Below are 18,444 nucleotides of genomic sequence, written 5' to 3'. Positions count from 1 at the left end.
GGTAGGATTTATAATGCTTTACAAACCTTAAGTTAAACCACAGAGCACTATTCAAAAGTCTTCAGCCGCCGTAATGTCTGCACATATTTAGCTTGGAAGCAGCTGGACTTTCTCATCTTTTAAAGTGGTCTTGAGCAACAGTTTTCCAGGCTTTCTGAAGGTCTTTCAAAGTTTTAGTTTGGACACTGGTTGCTTTATCTCAGTATCAGTGCAGTTCTTTTACATAACACTTTTTACAAGAATGGGTGTGTTTAAAGCCACTTAACACAACACCCCTCTATGAATCATTCGAGCTTAAAAAGACACCAAACTCGCCAAACCAGTGTCATGTCTACGCATAACCGACGACTTAGTAAAGAACCTCTTTTGATGGTATCTTTACACAAATATTCATCATTTGTTTAATTTCTTTTGTTGCATAAAAAAAAAAAAAACACTATGATAATGGTTTTTTTCAGATGATTCAAGATGATTCCCAAAGAGATATTAGCCGAAAACCTGATATATCTCAGCATGGTGTCCTGTAAAATAAAGGCAAACTGGACAAGTGGACAAAATAAGTGTCAGGTCTGAAAAACTATCTACAGGTGAACAGCATCTGAAAGTGATGTCCTTAAGAAATAGCAACAAAAATTAGAATAAAAAAATCCAGCTAAGTCTCGACACAGGACCTAAAAGATGCATCTGGGCCTTCAGCTGATCCATCTACAGTTGGCCGAAGCCTCATCAAAAATAGTCTCCATGGAAGGCTGGCTGTCAGGAAGCCATTCTTCAAGAACAGAAACAAGGAGAAAAGGTTGAGGCATGCCAAATGACAAAAAAAAAAAGCCGTGACAACAGCTCTTAATGAGGGCACTGTCACACAGACCTCAACATTATTAAAGCAGTGTGGGTCACCGTGACGGAGAACGGAACAAAAGGCAGCCAACATCCAAACAAGAGCTCCAGGATGTCCTTCAAGAAGCCTGAAGACCTATTTCTGAAGACTACTTAAAAAAATGACAGGAAAGCTTGTCGTAGAGGGTTTAGGAGCATTGAAAAATAAATACGGTCATACTAAATATCAACTTTTGTGTATATTTATTTCTCTATTTTTAGTTAAGTCTTAGAATTTCAATTTATTCTATATTATTTGCTTATTTTTTGGGTGATAATTAGTATTTTTGTTTAATTTTAGTTGTTTAGGATAAATTGGTTAGTAATTCATTTAATTAATTTTTTGTTAGGGAAATGGGCGTTTTACACATAAATGCATTTGGGTGGTGACATGGTTTTTTACCAGTCGTCAGTCGTCAGGCACCCAGCCAGTCAATCAGTGGGTGAACAGGTGAGGCAATCAGGCAGAAAGTGCGGGAATCAGAGCAGGAGATGCAGGAAGGGATCCTGTGAAGCTTGCCATGTTTGGTTTTGCCTGCAAACTTGGAATAAATCCATGATGAACTACATTTTTTGACGTTTTGGACATTTTTGTACTGTGTGAACCAGAAACCCACAGTGCGTCAAATGACTATTTGAGTTATGTTAATTTTTAGTTTGGTCACCTTTAAGTCAAAAGTTTTTTCTATTATTTTCATAAACAAGTTCATTGGAATTGTACAAACTCTGTTTTTGCCTTTTATTCTATATTTCCACATAAGTTTGCACATGGTTCAGTGAATCATTGCACCTGTTACTTGTTTTCCTGGCAATACATGAAAAAAAAGACAAAAAAGACTTTTGTACAGTGTATATTGTGCACTTCTAAAATTCTTCCGATCTTTGCTAAAAGGAAGCAAACTTCATGTTTACATATGACAAGAAAAGGAACTGCAAAATGTATTGTTGTACAGATGAAGTCCTGAGAAAATTGTACATTTCTAACATTTACTGGAACATTGACATACGTGAAAGTCAAACAAGTACATGTTATCATGTATGAGGGGTCATTAACACAAAACAACGCGCAGTGCGTTTCTGGTGGATGATAACATGCAATCTGACAATGACCTTGTCATTTCCAACCACCTTCCTTCCTAAAAGACTCAACCTCTCAGTCTGCTGCAGCGCTCCTCATTACTTCCTTCATGGTCAAAAAGATGATTGCGATTTTGTTGTGACACATTTTAACCATCTGCTGTTTGGTGCTTAATAGCATAAGGTTAAAATGTCCTTTTATTTGCTGTGAGAATGCGAGATTACTCAGCCGTGACATTAACGTCTAAAGTGAAACATCACCTCAGTGCATATCAGCATTTCTGTTTTAGAGAAGGATGTAAGGGACAATTTATCACAAAAGTGACAAAATCTATGTATGTGCCATTTCACAACTTGTGACGCATTCAAAGCAGTCAGTTTTTTTAAACTTTTGATTGTTATGTGGGAAGTTGCTGGGTTTCCCTTGATAGCGCAGTGAGGTCTTAACTGTTAACTATGTGAAGCTCCAGAAGATTCCATATCTTGTGATTTTGCGCCACATAAAGGAACATCTTTGCAGTGAGACAACGATGGGACACAAAGCTGCTGTTTTATCTAAGAAACGATAAATGATTAGTTAGTTCTAGCATTAGTTGGACCTATGGAGTAGGGAAGTCATAAAATATTAGTAAAAGAAGAAATTAATAGATTAATAGATGTTATTAATATAACAGAGGACCAAAATAATTTCAGTGTCGAAATCCCCTTTTAGATCTTAAAATGTGTATCTTTGAATCAATCGATGTAACTATAATATAGGTATGTTTCCTCTTTTTATTAATAGCAGAGGCATTATGTTGTATAACAGGAAAACTATGGCTTAAATACGTGAAATTAGGCACAATTACAGTTGGCATCTTATTATCAACATAATTTATAAATGATAAAGTAAGATTAAAAATGTATGCGATTTCATTTTATTTATTTATTTTTTTACTGCGCGTTTTCAATTCAGAAATGTGCACGACATTCTCAGCATGAGAGTTTGTGGATTACTCTTAGTAATCTGATTGTTCAATTAATTTTTTCACTTTAAGAACACGACCCAATCAAAAGTAGGAAAAAGCTTCCCAGCAGAAGTCTTTCTCAGTTTGCCGTGAAATAATCAAACTGGTTGCTTTCAATATGCAAAGGTTTTTTTTTTGAGGAATGAAAACTATTCCAAAATCATTAAATCATTGTCGAAGTGCAGATTTCTCCACAACGCCCTGATATTCGGCAGATATTGGTCGCTAAATCTGAAATATTTATTAAACCTTTACTAAAAACTACTGTTGATATGAAGAGGTCAAGTAGTAAAGAAATTTAGTTTTACATTAACACGAGTGATTATCTTTCGCTGACTAACAGTTAGCTGTCTAACTGATTAATCGGGTTAAATACTGCAATGAAAATCTAAGACCCCGACAGAAATTTCATGTTTGAGCCCGCTTACCTCTTGTTGTTGCTCTCACACAATGAATGCATTCAACAAACTGAACAACAGCCCACTATCCAGAATAATATTTATTGCTTTGAAGATATTCATCTTTTTCTTCTTTTTTGCACTTTCCATTTTTCCTCTTTACAGTAAAACAAAGAAAGATGACTGGTGAACTCACTGCATTGACATTTTTGGATGTGTACAAACACATACGCACACAAAGGAAACGGTATTTACAGCTGTTGGGGTTAGTGTACTTCACATGGAGGTGAACGGAGGCCTTTTCCCGGAACAACTCAATAAACATAGAGCTTTACATCAACTTTACAATAGAGCTTTCACAATTGATCGTTAAACCGCCACTGTTTGACAAACCATGGGCTGCAAAGGTTAAGAAACTGTACAATAGTGCTCACTCTGTGCTGGGAGACGGGGCAGTAGAAGGGATGCTGCTCATTAGATTTGGGGAAGAGCAAAGATAAACTGTTTTTGGAAATATTTTTTCCAACGCTTAATGTCTTGCAGCAATCCAACTTACCCTGCTGCTGCTGCTGCTGCTGCTGCTACTGGCATGGGCGAATTGCATTGATTGAAAAATAATCAAAACACATTTTTTGGGGAGGATTTAAGAAAGAAAATGCAAAGACCAATATTATTCACATTTGACTAATTACAGTACAGTTACACTGGGTGAATGCTAACTAGAAAAATAAGTCTACCAGCGTGTTTTTAGAACCCAAACGGTTTGTTCACTGGGCATCTGGCAAAAATGACCAAAGGGCACAATTAAACAGGGTTGAGGAAATCAGAGACAATTCCCAGCATGAACTCTGTCCTCATCATAGAACAACATCTTCAGAGTGCAGATCTTCTGCCATCAATAATTTAAACTTTGATACACCTAAGCTTATAATTTTCCAACATGTTTAAATACTGAATTAAATCACAACAATACAGCTAAATCTTATCATAGTGAATAATAATTAAATGTCATATACACCATATTAAAATATATACACAGAAATATTAATACAAATTTTTAAATTGGTCCAGCTCCCTCTGCTCTCTTTTTCTTTCCAATAATAATAATAATAATAATAATAATAATACTAATAAAAAATGTGCAGGAAACCACCAGACAAATTAAATATTCACAGACTGACACACTTAACGCAGTTAAAAATATGGATTTTTAGCATTAAAATGAAACTACGAAAAACAACAGACACATTAAAAAAGTGCAAAATGAACAGTGAATGAGGGGCAACAGTTTTGCTCAGAGGATCGCAAAGAGAAGGTGATTCTTTGACTAAAATGGCCACTAGATGGCAATATTTGCATATGTCTTTGAAGCATTTATAAATCACAAGAATTAGAAGACATCTGAAAACTTAGATCAATTTAAGCATTTCTTGTTTTTATGTTCGTAGAAGGATGCTGTTTGTTGATGTTTGGCAAGGCAGGCCATGCTGTGTTGTAATTTATCACCTCGTTACCCTCTCTGCAGCGATCAGCTTCAGACCACAAATTGAAGAGTTCTGCTGGCAACCTGGGGCAAACGTTCGGTGTGAAGGATCAAAACAGAAAGGACAAGATGGCGAAACGGCCAGCCAACACGCTGCAAACTGATCTTCCTATATATTCCAAGCTGGATGAAACAACGGTGTAACAGAGTGTTGTTAAAGTTAAAAACTTACACAGCAAACAGGCAAACAAAAGTTTTAGAAGTAAAGAACGGAACTGCTTTTCCTGGAAAAACTATTCATCGAGTGTGACAGAAGATTTAATCATTTAAAGCAGAAAAGGTTTATCAGAATGACAGGAGAGAAGAAGAGAGTTATAGGAGCACAGACTGGTAAGGTGATGGACGCATCAGAAAATGTCTTAGCTGTGGATCATTTTAAGAGTCTCTGTCTCCCTGTGTCTTTCATGCAGAGCCATGGAAGGGGAAAGAGATGGAGGCAAGGATGGGGGAGGAGGAGTGATGGGCATCAGGCTCTTCAGAGGATGAGGGGACACTGGCGGGGGAAGAGTGGTGATGGGCGGCAGCACACTCCCTTTCTTTCCATCTAATACAAGCTGCGATTGGTTTGCCAGGCTGGAATCCTTGCGGATGCCGAATTCATGCTCGTTTTCATTCTCTGAGCTGCAGTCGCTCAGATCCGTTATCTCCAGGTCTGAGTCTGACTCTGGGTCCTGCTTCACCCCTCCTCTCCTCTCTGTGGGGCTCTGCTGGCCTGTCCCAGTCCCAGCTCCCAGGCTGACCGCTCCCAGCCCTAGACTCAGCCCCGTGCCCGGAGGATTGGCCTCCGCCCTCTCCCTCTCCTCCAGTGTCGCCCCGCTGCCAATGTCTGTCCGACCCAACAACAGGCTTCCCGGGTAAGGAGGCAGGCAGAGTCTGGCTGGCTGACCGCCCGCCGTGCCGTTTGTCCCACCAGTTTGCCCTGCTGCTCCCCTCTCACCCCCACCTGCCTCCCCTGGGGGCAGCAGAGCGGAGAAGGGGTGAGGCAGCTGGGAAAGGCTGCTCTGCAAAGGGTTAGGGTAAAACTGGGAGGGGTAGAGGGAGCCAGGGGGCAGTTTGGGGCAGTTATTGAGAGAGAAGGCCCCTGGAAGGTAGGGGTTGAAGCCCCAAGGGTAGTCAAATGGTGGGTTTCGAGGGTACGGGCCCAGCAGGGACGGGGGTTTGGAGTAGCATGGAGCACCTAGGACAGAGAAGATCCAGAATGGAGGTTAACTCTCAGAAGGGGCAAAGGTTTCCTGACATACACCATCCAAGCATATACACTAATTATAGTCAGTGGTATTAGCAATTCTAATCAGGGGCCACAGGGGCTAATTCTGGCACAGTTGCTTTCAACAAAAAATCTGATGGTTCTTTTATGCATGCCAGTACTGTGTAGCACACCCACTTCACACTACTGCGAGACAGATGTGAGCACAAAGATTCTGCATTGCAGTGAAAAGCAATCAGTTGGAGTTTAAATCTTCCAAATGGCTGATCATCACTATGTGTTGGAAAATAAACATTTGAAGAAAATCCGCCCCTGATTTGACGGAACATTTTCACAGTCGCAGCGTTGAAAGCCTGGCTGAGAAATAATGTTGATCTCATGTTCTGACATGCCACTGTATCACACTAGATTAAACATTTTTAAATCAAATACTGCACCACAGTTTAATTCAGTTCCTTGTTAGCATCATTCCATAACCAAAAATGGGGGTAAGTCTGAGGTGATTCAATTTTAATGAACAAACAAAAGTATTCCCTCTCAACCCACTCGACTTCCTTCCAAATGACAACCAACTCAGAGATTCTGTCTCTGCTGCACCCTCCACCTTCCCAGCTTCACTCTTTCTCTCGTTCACTCACTTATTTACTATGCAGGGCTAATTTGACAGTGGTGAAGTCTCTGCGTGCTGGGCCAGGAGTAGCTGGCAGACACATGAATATTGAATCAGTCAGGCAGGCCTCACTTGCTTATGAAAACACAGTAATGGGCGCCCACAGGCCACAAACTGAAGCCTGCACCCTCAATTAGGACCTTCCTGCCTGGGAAGGGATTAGGACAGCAGGGACACATGGGAGGGAGAGGAGGATGAGAAGGGAAGAAGGGGGGAATAGGACCTGAGGACAAACAGAGTGGAGAGGAGGAAGGCGGGTGCAGGTTGTGTGATGAGGGTTGCATCTGTGTGTGAGTAATTCTGTCTACACGCTACCTCTCGAGCTCTGCAGATTTGTGTGCATTCTCATGCACATATAGAGTGTGCAGAGATACAAAGAAAAGCGGATGTGTTAATGCACCGGCTGTTCCGAGTTGCGTTCATTGGTGCTCATGTGTTGAGACAAAGGAGGACAAATGTGAATGATGGTGCTGAAAAGCTGGATGATCTCTCTAAACTTGTTTCCTTCCACTGCTGACATTCATAATTCACAAGCTAACCTGGCCTTTCTCACCTGAAGCACAGCCTCACTGCAGCTGCTATGGGACAGCCATCTCTCTTATTTCCTTTAACAATAAATGTTCATGCCTTCCCATATCCTCATTCCTCTCTCTGCTGTCCTCCTTTCCCTCTCTACCACCTCCTCCATCCTTTGTTTAGGGTCTGTTTTCTGCCTGTACACTGCACAAACAAACTCGATTTAAGCTACCTTTGTCCTCCTCATGTCTCTGAGTTATTGGATAGTTTCTGATTTTACACCAGCACTTAAGAGGCACTAACTACTCTCATTCTTTCAGCTCACCTGAACTGAGGAAAGGGAATGTATCCAGTCTCAGTTTGTCTCCTTCGGCTCCTGGTGCCGTGGTCCCCCGATCAAACAGGGACGTTCCTCTGCCGGTGTCAGGCAAACGAGGAAACAGGGACTGTATGGCCTGAGTGGCAGAAAGGGGGAGAGGAAGTGAAAGGAAAATATGTTAAAAAATTTATTTTGTGCTGTGAAAAAAAAACTGCTAAATTGACCACATCTGCCTTTGCACCGAGCAGGGTAAAGTCATATGTTGACAGCAGCACCATGCAGAGTGTTATGCAAACAGGGACACGGTGGCAGCAAGGACAGGATAAAAAGGAGCACCATGGGACTGGGTGTAAAAAGGGAGGTAGGAAGACGCAGAGGCTCAGAGACTCAAAGGCAGGAAAAGTACAGAGTCAAATGGAGAGCAGCGATTAAGTTTGTTAGCACAAAGGATAAACGGCAAGAAGAAAGAGGGACTGTCGGCCAGTTTGTGTAAAGGGACAAAGGACGAATAGGAGAGACATGTGAGAGAATGACATCCTCTCAGGAAGTAGGGCAGCTGTGTGTGTCTGGGAGTCCGTGTGTAAACCTATTTTTTCAGTTTGGAATATGTGAGGGAGCGTAAGACGAGGTAGAGTAAGTGTAACAGTTGAATCTTGGGAATCAAGGGGACAAAGGGGGGATTTTTTCTCCCCTAGTGTGATTGTGGATCAATTGTATCTGTCACCCCGGCAGCCCCAAGTTTGAAAGGCAAGACTGTACTTCCAAGCTGCGAGATCTGCGTTGCTTAACAAACCGCATTAATGACCCGCCATTGATCTGATCTGACGCGACCCCTTTGCGTTCTATTTCTTTCATTTTCAATCGATGACAGATGGATATGCCATCGGAGACAGGGATGAGAGAATGAGGGGATAATGTCTTCTTTTGTTTTAAGGGTGAGTTTAAACCGTCCCCCTGCTCGCTCTCCTTCAGACTCTGCATCTCCTTATCCCGTCTTAAGGATGGCACAGACAAATGATGGATGATTCTTCCTTCAACTGTACTTTCAAGTTACTTTCCAGGACGTTAGTTGTCTAGGATGAAATCGTCTGCACACCCACACTTACATCCAAGTAAAGAAAAATGGCCTTCTTCGACAATTTCAGCTCCTAAATCCATAATTTAGAGTCAAATTTGAAACATTTAATTGATTTGTTCATTTTTTTAAATTTCTCTTTAATATCTTAGCACGTTAATAGATACACAAGTAAAGTCAAAGCATTATTTCTCTATCCAATTTAGGACATTTAGGTTCACGCTGTGCTCTCTCTGTGTTCCGACACAATTTATCTCTGTGAAAATTTTACAATCTCTCAGGGCAAATGATAAGTGAACGGTAAGCTATTATGACCACCATTAGAGATGATGAATAAAAGATAGCAACGATGAGAACCACCATTCTCTTGTAAAAAAAAGAAAAGAAAAAGGGAGCTCGCAGCAGGGGCCTGAGAAATATAACAGCAAAAATCACAAGAGTGAAGTGGATTTCAGTTGCTGGAATGAAATCATTGTTAATAAAAAATTAAGGCGTGGAGGAAGCCGTTTGGCTGCATTTTCTTCTTTGCTCCAGGTTTGTATCACTTCTTTGTATTCGTTCTATTTAATGCCTCTTCATTTGAGATCAACTATTCTATCATTTAGATTTCAACCTCCAGTATTAGTCTCATTTCCTGATTTAGTTGCTCAATACATTTATGTTCATGTTGTTTATTTGTGTAATATAGCCACTCTCCATCCTTGCTTTCATACCTCTGGGCTGCAGTCTGGTGTGGCAGAGCCCCCGTTGAAGTGGTTCTGGGCCAGAAAGAAGGGAGAGTTGGCCATGTCCAGGATGGGGTAGTTCACCAGCACCACCTTACTGAAGTTAAACTTGTAGGTGAAACGCTTCCCTTTGGTTTTGTGCAAAATCCGCTTGTTGTAGTAATACCTGCAAAGGAGGAGGTGAGCATATCGATGAAGGGATGACGAGAGGTGATAAAGGATAAAGGAAAAGGGAAAAGAGGATGGAAGGATTATTTTAATGCTCACATCAAGGTTCTTTGTTTCCTCACTGTAAGAAAAGAATAAGTAAACAACTTCTGCGCTGTGAGGCAAAGAGCTATGCTGATTTCCCACTGTTTTTATTCATCTCCTCATTCCTCAAATCAATTCATGTCTCACTGCTCACTATTCAATAAAATGCCTGGTTTTTTTTTAGAGAGAAATTGTTCAATTTTACCGTGCTGTTAATGCATAAAAAGAAAAGATTCAATAGGCCAACTTCCTTTTGAACTACTAATACAGATACTAAAGAACAAATATTTCCTTTTATTTGGCACAAAAATAAAGAGATCAAGTGGGCATCGTGGCTAAATATACAAAATATGTACTCAACAAATTCATTTTCACAAAATTAAACAAACTGATTTTATTCAGAGGAACAGCAGTTTGACAAATCTGAATGTTATTTAATTCTGAAGGAAAAGAGGTTTGATGAAAATCAAAAAAAGGGTTTTGTGTATAGTTTGAACAGTCAGAAGCAGATTGGACTCTAATCCTATCATGTCAATGTACATGACACCACGAAGCTACCACCAATTCCAACAGTGGAGCAAATTTACAAGGAGGTGACACAAAAAGACTCGTCTCCATGGTTACGACCTCTGGTGTCTCCCGCTGGGCATGTCAAGCCGTCGTCATGCCAGTTTCCTTTCCCACCCACAGAGGTGTCACAGCGTACATGTGCCAGGATTCTGGGTTTATCAGTGGTAAAGGAAAAAAAAACATGGAGCCATCTGGCCCAGGTAAAGGAGCTGAGGTTGGGGATAACACAAAAAAACAGAATAACACTAACACCGTGCCCGTGTTATCACGAGACACGAGTTTAAATCTAAGAAGGAATTTTTTACCCTGCCTTCAGAACCCTTTTGTGTCACAACCATTACACTACTATAATTACACAACCTCAGCAGTAAATACTGGTGAGCAGGACCTCATTATGCAGATGCAGCATATCAACAAACACAGCAGCATGTACATATCAGTATGTATTCACAGTAGCTGAACCCAGTGCAATGATGTGTACATGTTTTGCTTTGCGTGGCGATTGTGCCGTGGCCCTTAATTGAGCAATTAAGTGAGGCTAATTAAGAAGGCTAATTGTGGCCCCAGCCAATTCATAACAATTAGACTCTGACGACAGCCTCCATTAAACAGGGGCCAAAGGAAAGCAGAGGGAGGGGTGTAGTGGGGGAACAAGTTGGGGTAGTGGGTATTTGCATATAAAAATTGTGTCAACTGCTGAGGCTATACAGTATGAACTTGTTTCAAGTTCTTGTTCGGCAGTTTTCCCGTTCTAAAGAACGCTAAGCAATTTCTCCCTGTGGCTTAATTTTAAAATCCCTATTGAATTTTTTTATGTGGCAGCTCAATGGTGAACTTTCCGTTAGGATGTTAACAGATAAGGAGAAATTGAAGGTATTGATGTTCCCCTGGAAAAGTCCCACCTTTATCTTTCCATTTTCACCAACGTAAGAAAGAAACATGTTAAGTGAGGATTAAATCAGACCAGAGTAAACAAATAATGTAAACTGAGGTGTGATAAACATTGTGACTTATCTGATACAAACATACCGCAGTGCTCTGCTCAGCTTGTCATAGTTCATGTGAGGTTTGCATTTCCTTATCCCCCAAAGCCGGGCCACCTCGTCTGGGTCCTTGATGACAAACTCCCCGTAATCTCCCTGCCAGGCGATCACACCCTGATACTCCTCCTTCTGCAGCAGCTCCAGGATGAAGTGCCACAGCTGGATCTGCCTAGAGCCGGGACTCGACTCGGGCTTGTAGGCCCAGTCCGGGAAGGCGAACCCTAGGCAGAGGGAGCAGGAAAAAGAGGAGGTTGAGGTTAAGGCCTGTCGTTTGTCCCGCTGCACGCCTGCGGTGGGGGCAGATTGCTGTCTGAATGACTGATGAGTGATGGAGGTGAGGGATGATGTGTTTAATATCACAGCATGTGCCTTGAGCAATGTTTGTCTGTGCTAATGCCCTCTAGCCTCAACAGATTGGTCAGTGGGATGATGACAGCTCGCTGGTGGAGATCTGATTGATGCTGCTTGGGTCTGAATTTTAAAAGCTGTACTGTATGCACATCATAGATGAAGTTGAAGGAGTGTCTTTTTGACTCAGTAATTCTGGCTCTACCTAACCTTATGAAAACACAAGACAGAGCCAATTACCACCAGAGACTGAATTTGTTTTCTTGTGTGTGTGTGTGTGTGTGTGTGTGTGTGTGTGTGTGTGTGTGTGTGTGTGTGGTTAGCTTTTTCTTTCTTTTTTTTTTTTTAAGTGGAATATTAAATATGAATTCCAAAATGTAATTTTGATGATGATGGAGATGTTGCTTAGTTTTAATCAGATCTGAATTCACTTGTTTCGGCTTATTGGCCTTGGACTAGATTAAGAGATATCTGTAAGAAAAAGAAAAACTTTTTGATGCAACAAACACTGATAATACTGACCTGGCGTCCAGAGGGCGGGCACAGGGGGGAGCAGCAGATCACTGACGCAGTTGCAGTCCATGCCTCGACAACACCTGATACAAAACAAAGAGGAGGCTTAGACCTCTGCAGATGGAACCAGAGACAGAGCACATGGCATTGGGTAGAAGAAAAAATTTTGGCTTAAGACAAAGTTAACTAGGTTCATTCCAGTGAGTTGAAGCTGAAGTGTAAACTTTGTTGAAAATTGAGGTATTGCATAAGGGTCTAAAGGCGCACTGTGAGTTCAAAATGATACCTTAAATCAATGTGAAATACAGCGAGGTTATGTTTCATATGTCTTTGGTGGAGATAAGGTGTTTGATGGATGGGATCTTGTATGGCCACCTGAGGCTGTGTCTGATGCAACGTGGTGGACATCCCTAAAGTGCATTCCTAACAGGCAGAATTACATAGACTTCTGAAAACCAACTGAAAATCTAGGCCACATTATACATAAAAAATTGTATTTTAGATATATAATATGGGTTGGTCGGTTGTTTGTGAACTTTATTTTAAAGTAGAAACTACATGCGATGTCAAATATTTCATGTGTACAGGTGTATTCAGGGTTTCTTATTGTCTCTTACGCAATCTAGGTAAATTGGAAGATTTGGTCTATCTCAAGTTGTTTTTGAAGGCCATATTTTTTGGCAATGTTGCTGCAATGCTTCATCATAAGTCAAAATCTTTACTTAGGTTAGAAGGAGGCGCATTGTTACGTAATGTGTGTCTGGAGGTTCTTGAATACAATGTTCTTATAGTGCCATCTTGTTTATACAACATTGATTTTACTTGAAAGAGATATACGATTCATTTGAAAATGTTTCATGATTAAGAAGCAAAAGAATAAAGTAATAAGTGCCTAAATAAGCTGTAGCTCCACCTCCAATGTTTTATGTTACAAACAGAGAGATCTCTGTTGTTACCACGTTTTAATTTGGGCAGATTTTTAAACTCTCCATTCATTCTCTGTGTAATTTGCAACAACATGGGTGCAATACTGCCATCTGTAAAAGAGCAATAGACTGTTTGTGTACCCCTGATGAATGATTCCCTGAAATCACGTAAAAAATACCCCATTAAAAAGAAAAGTCCAGAAAATAAAAATATGAAATTATCATCAGTTAAAAGCCCACAAAGATTAAAAGTAAAAGTGAAGTTCTGCAAAGAAACACTCCATGTATGTGTTTAACATTTCATGCTAATATACTTCATATAAAATTGTTGATAATTACTATCATCATATTTGGAAGAGGTAAAGATCATTCTAATTACTTTACATAATGTTGCAAAGTTATTTATAGCAGAGCATAATATTTTACAAGCTCATAATTTGCTTTCCATTTGATCTGTTGCCTGGTAAGTTTAGGTAAAAAGTACAATAATTTCTGGCAAAAGAAAATACAACTATAACTGAAAAAATCAAATGCTCTCAAACTGTAATTTAGTAGTCTTACGTTAAACTGTGCAGCAGGTTTTTTTAAACAGCATGGGAAGAATTAAATCATCTGCAGGTTAAACAATGTGACAATTTCAAAGACACACTCAAGAGGTTAATTTTGCAAAGGAAAACATGCTAAACACACAGCTGAAAAAACAACAGTGGAAACTGACTCTAATCTATAATAATCAAGACATTAGCCTTTTGAATATCTCCTATGTCATTTTGTTTTATCTGTATTCACACACAAAGTGAAAAGAAAAACACACTTTTGATTTTCCCTCCCTCACGTTCTGAATACAATCGTACGTGTGAGTAAAGACGCGGTGGTTTGCTTTATTAAATGAGAGCGCACGATGATCACGTCTACGCAAAAAATGCATATGGACATCTGCTGACAGGAGACGGGAGGTTTCAGTGTCTTCGTGATGAACAAGACAGGATCTAGTTTGGATATTGCAGTTTCGTCAGGGTTGTTTTACAAAGCTCAGATGGAAAAGATGCCCTGCTGCTACACTGGTATCTTTAATGCTGCCCTCTCTATCTCTCCCTTCACTCTCTGCCTCTATTTAATTATGCTCTGTGAATTTTGGATTTTCCCTCCAGCATTGAAATGGAACGTGAATTATTAAGGTGTGTTTGTATAAATTATTATTGCTAACTCCAGGCATTTCTCACTCTCTGACTGACTCTGGCTTTCTTTCTGTCTCTTCGTCGCTCTCGCTCTGTTTCTAGCCTTTGGATTGTGGCCCCTCTTGCTCTCATCCCGCTCTTCATCCTCCTTGTTTTTTTTTTCCGAGCCGCTCCCTCTGACCCCAGCCGGCATCCAACCCATCTCACTCAGGTTTCTTTTTTTTTTTTTCCCCATCTCATCATTCATGTTCTGATTTCTTTTTCTGTCCGTCGTGTGTCCTGCGCTCATTCCCCAAAGTGTTCAAACAAACAGCTTCATCTTGACATAAAGCTACTCATTTTCATCTGGGCTTTCACACAAAACCATTCCAACATGGCTCGTTGTGTTGGTCATTTTGATTATTCAGAGTACCTGGCTGTGAAATCCTAAATCATTGTTCATGGGATTAGAAACCATTTCAAAAGTATTTTCTTCTATTAAATTGTTGACATCTAACTGATTCATCAGACTGAAGGCCTCTGCAAGGACCGATCTTTAAAAAAAATTACATATTCTTTGTGGTGGAGGTTGTAATCCATAAGTTTCCTCTTCCCTGTGGGCTACAGGTCATCAATACTGCATCATTTCTTTCATTTGCCATATTCTCATGGTCCACAGCATGTATAGACTCATGTCCTCAGAGGAAACTATATATGTGTGCTCCTATCAGTCAGGGTCTCTCCAGCTACCTTTCATACCACCTACGCACCACCTCAAATCTATATCCATCCTCCCTCTTTCCGATCCGGCAGCATATCTATACAGGTGAATCCTCCTTTCCTCTTTCCCACCTCCTGCCTATTCACACACACTCACCTATCCACGGTCTTCTTCCCCTTCCCTCCTGCCCCACCCATCTGCTTTTCTCTTCTGCTCTGTGTGTTTTGCTTCGGCATAGTAATTTTCCGTTTGATTTCGGAGGTAATGCATTTTTTACAAATCAAAGAGGAAGCCAGGCTGCCCCCCTCCTCCTCCTCCATCTCCATCTATCTATCTATCTATCTATCTATCTCTCTCTCTCTCTCTCTCCTTTCTTCCCTCCTCCTTTCCTCCTTGCCCAGTCTCCAGCTCTCGCCCCCCTCGGCCCCCCAGGCCAGAGAGGAGATAAAGGAGCCCCCATCATTTCCTTGTTAGTTTTGATTTGGGCAGCACAGGGCTTTCAAGTTCCCCCCATCACCCCCAGAAACATTATAACTAGCAGCCCAGGGAATACAGTTCCTCATACGCACACACTCATACACACACACACACGCATGCACGGACTGCCAGATGCAGACACTCGCAGATTGTAATGGCTTGTGGAGTCTCAAACAGAAATGGTACAAATACGCAGGTGTTCAGGTAACCGTCACACACACACACACACACACACACACACACACACACACACACACACACACAGACACACACAGTGGGAAGCAGCACACCAAATAAGACATGGAGCCCATAGATATTGACTGAATCAATATCGACACACTAACGCACATCTCACCAAGCCCAAAGAGAGAATGCACTTTGTTTACCGAGCACACTGGTGTACTGATAGAAAAAAAAGAGGTGTGGGCAGACAAAAAAACACAAATGCATTTTCTTTTGCACAGAGAGCAACTAAGGACACAACAGTCCAAACAAAAGACCTCTTCCTCACAAAAGGTCACCCATAAAACCCTGTGTGGATGATGGATCACACAGTTAGCAGTGTGACAATAGTGAACCCACACAAAAGGGGCACAAAGTTACTGTACACGTTCACGGCTCGACAAAAAAAAAAAACCCACATTAGCTGCTCAAAGGAAACCTCAGCTGTGTTCAACATGTTGTGAAGTGGAGGTCTGAACTGTGTCCAGCAACTGGATCCTTGGAAAACCCTCTGGTGTGTTTACGGGTCAGAGGCTTTTGATCATTTATCTGGAAGGAGAGTGTTGGGTTTTTGTGACAGATTTCTGCGTGTCTTTAGGACACAACAACATTACAAGGACACACGCACTCATGAGATGAAGGCTGAAAGGTGAAAAGCGTTTGCTGTGCTCAACATGCAAACATCTAAAAGACACATTTGTGCAATTGTCAAAGCATCAGAGTGTGAAATTTAATGAAGAAAAACAATCCCACAACCTAATGAGCTGTACTGCTGTGCCGTTCACGACTGACTACTGATTGTAGATGGAAGGGGGGGGGGCATAAAAAAATCATTAAATTCACTTGCCTTATTTTTTTTCCTGTGTTGCTCCCAAAGAAATCAACAGATATAAAGTTCGCTCTCTTTTTAAATCACTTACCTCATGCTATTTCATTGTCAGAAAAAGGGGACAAATTATTTGAAAAACAAAAAAATTGGGGCAACCAAAAATTGTTGATATACTCATAATGTATGTGAAATCACCATCCCTATAAAAAAATGGAAGAACATCAGTGTCGAGGCAAAACACGCAATACTTATAAACACTTTGATTGATTGTGTCCACGGACAGGATCTTTGCTACCAGGTAAAAAAAAAACTCCATGATTTGTTGAAGGATGGCGCTAAAGTAACTTTCCTTTAAAAGTTTAGGATTTTAGGATTCAGTCTGTGTCTTTGCGCTTTCTCTCACTGTTTTACACGTTAAAAACTACTTGTTTAAGTTTAGGTTTTTAAAAAAAACAACAACAACACATGGTTAAAGTTAAATATTGATCTTCACCTGCAGAGTCCAGCCCCCTCGGCTAAACAGAATGTGCTGGACATACAAACCACTCATCGTTCTGAAATACCTCACTTTGAAAGTTATACTGGGTAGGATGAAAAAAAATAAATCATTCCTGTTCATCAACACAAATAAAGATTATCTTTTGTGTAACTGTGTCTCGTTTTACTGGGATTTTTAAAAAAGTTTTTTAAATAAAAAAATATCGAGACTCATGCTGTGCGACAAAGTGCAACCCGGCAGCCTATGAAATGCAGCTTTAAAGAAGACCTAGAGGCTCCATATATCCTAACCCTAACCAAATGCTTGTGTTGCTCAAAGCCCAATAAGTACCTACATCCAACTAAGTATTTCTGGTGCCTATAATGAACCAAAGAATCAATGAAAGAGACTTTTTGCAATACCTACGAAATTGATTTTCAGCCCAAACATACAATAAAATAAAGGTACTCCAAAAAATGTCCCACAGAGGTTGAGGATTTAGTTCATCAACCACCTCTCTGACCCACTTACACTGACACTGTGGCTCTTTTTGAAAGTAGAAATGTTTGTAAATCTTTTAGTATGCAAGCTGCTTCTGATGCAAAGACAAGAAACCTATATGGATGTTGGGGGACTTGTGTTATGGGAGTATCAACACTATGTTTGTGTACTATCAACTTATGAGCTTGTTATAAATTCTACCACTGAGACATGACCAACTGTCCAATTTTTCAGCAACCCATTATGTTTGGGCCCATCAGCAGAGCTGCAGAGCTTGTGCAGCCAGGGTTAGTAGGCCACTGATGGGAGTAAAAAGGAAACAGTGTGAGGAATATACTGTAACAATGTTTTGAAATTCTGCAGAGTGACTGGGGTAGCAGAGGGAAGGGGGGGGGGTGGGCTGACATTCAGGCAACATTATGTCTCCAGTGCTGTCTAAAGAAGGAAAGAGTGATGGGTCACGATATAAAAAGATAGAAAAATGTAAGAAGCATGAGGAGTCTGGCCTCCCCGCTTTCTTTTTCCACAAGATGAAACGGACTCTGTACATCTGTCTCATCTTCCTTTTTTTGGTTGCCCCTGAAAAAGGCCCAACTGAACCCTCTCCCTCTCAATTCCTCTCTGCTCGCCTCTCTTCTGCTATCTCTGTCTTTCCCCCTCTCTCTGTTCCTCTCCCTGGTTAGCTCTGACACACTGGTCAGCCTCAGGGTGGAAGAACAGAGGGACTCTGCTATGGGTTTGTTAGAGGAGATGGAGAGGAGAGAGGAGCAACGAGGAGGGGAGAGACAGAAGTGAGAAAGAAGAGGAGGAGGAGAAGGAAGCGGGGAGGAAGGGGGCTGCTCAGGGAGAAGGAAAACAACCTGTCTATCCAAATGCATAAGAAAAAAGTCAACATTGGTTCAAATTCTATATCTGCAACGGCCTACAATGGTCTCATTTGGCTAAATCTCACCAGGAATGAAAAGTAATATTTTAGATGAATGTGTGACATACA

The 18,444-nt window shown here is 40.9% G+C and overlaps 1 protein-coding gene across 1 annotated transcript in view; it reads right to left on the bottom strand.

Moving 5' to 3' along the window:
- Positions 1 to 3,506: 3,506 nt before the first annotated feature.
- erfl1 (Ets2 repressor factor like 1) overlaps positions 3,507 to 18,444 on the bottom strand; it is a 38,904-nt gene continuing 23,966 nt past the window's right edge. The window contains exons 2-6 of the mRNA XM_075466723.1: positions 12,149 to 12,222; positions 11,265 to 11,499; positions 9,402 to 9,579; positions 7,620 to 7,749; positions 3,507 to 6,078 (exon numbers count right to left, since the gene is read on the bottom strand). Of these exons, the coding sequence (XP_075322838.1) occupies positions 5,261 to 6,078; positions 7,620 to 7,749; positions 9,402 to 9,579; positions 11,265 to 11,499; positions 12,149 to 12,209 (1,422 nt within the window). The 5' untranslated portion in view covers positions 12,210 to 12,222 and the 3' untranslated portion in view covers positions 3,507 to 5,260. The remainder of the gene's footprint in view (positions 6,079 to 7,619; positions 7,750 to 9,401; positions 9,580 to 11,264; positions 11,500 to 12,148; positions 12,223 to 18,444) is intronic.

Source organism: Odontesthes bonariensis, chromosome 5, assembly GCF_027942865.1.
Source record: "Odontesthes bonariensis isolate fOdoBon6 chromosome 5, fOdoBon6.hap1, whole genome shotgun sequence".
Lineage (NCBI taxonomy): Eukaryota > Metazoa > Chordata > Actinopteri > Atheriniformes > Atherinopsidae > Odontesthes > Odontesthes bonariensis.
Note: the sequence above shows the minus strand (reverse complement) of the source record. Positions and strands in the feature narration are given on the sequence as shown.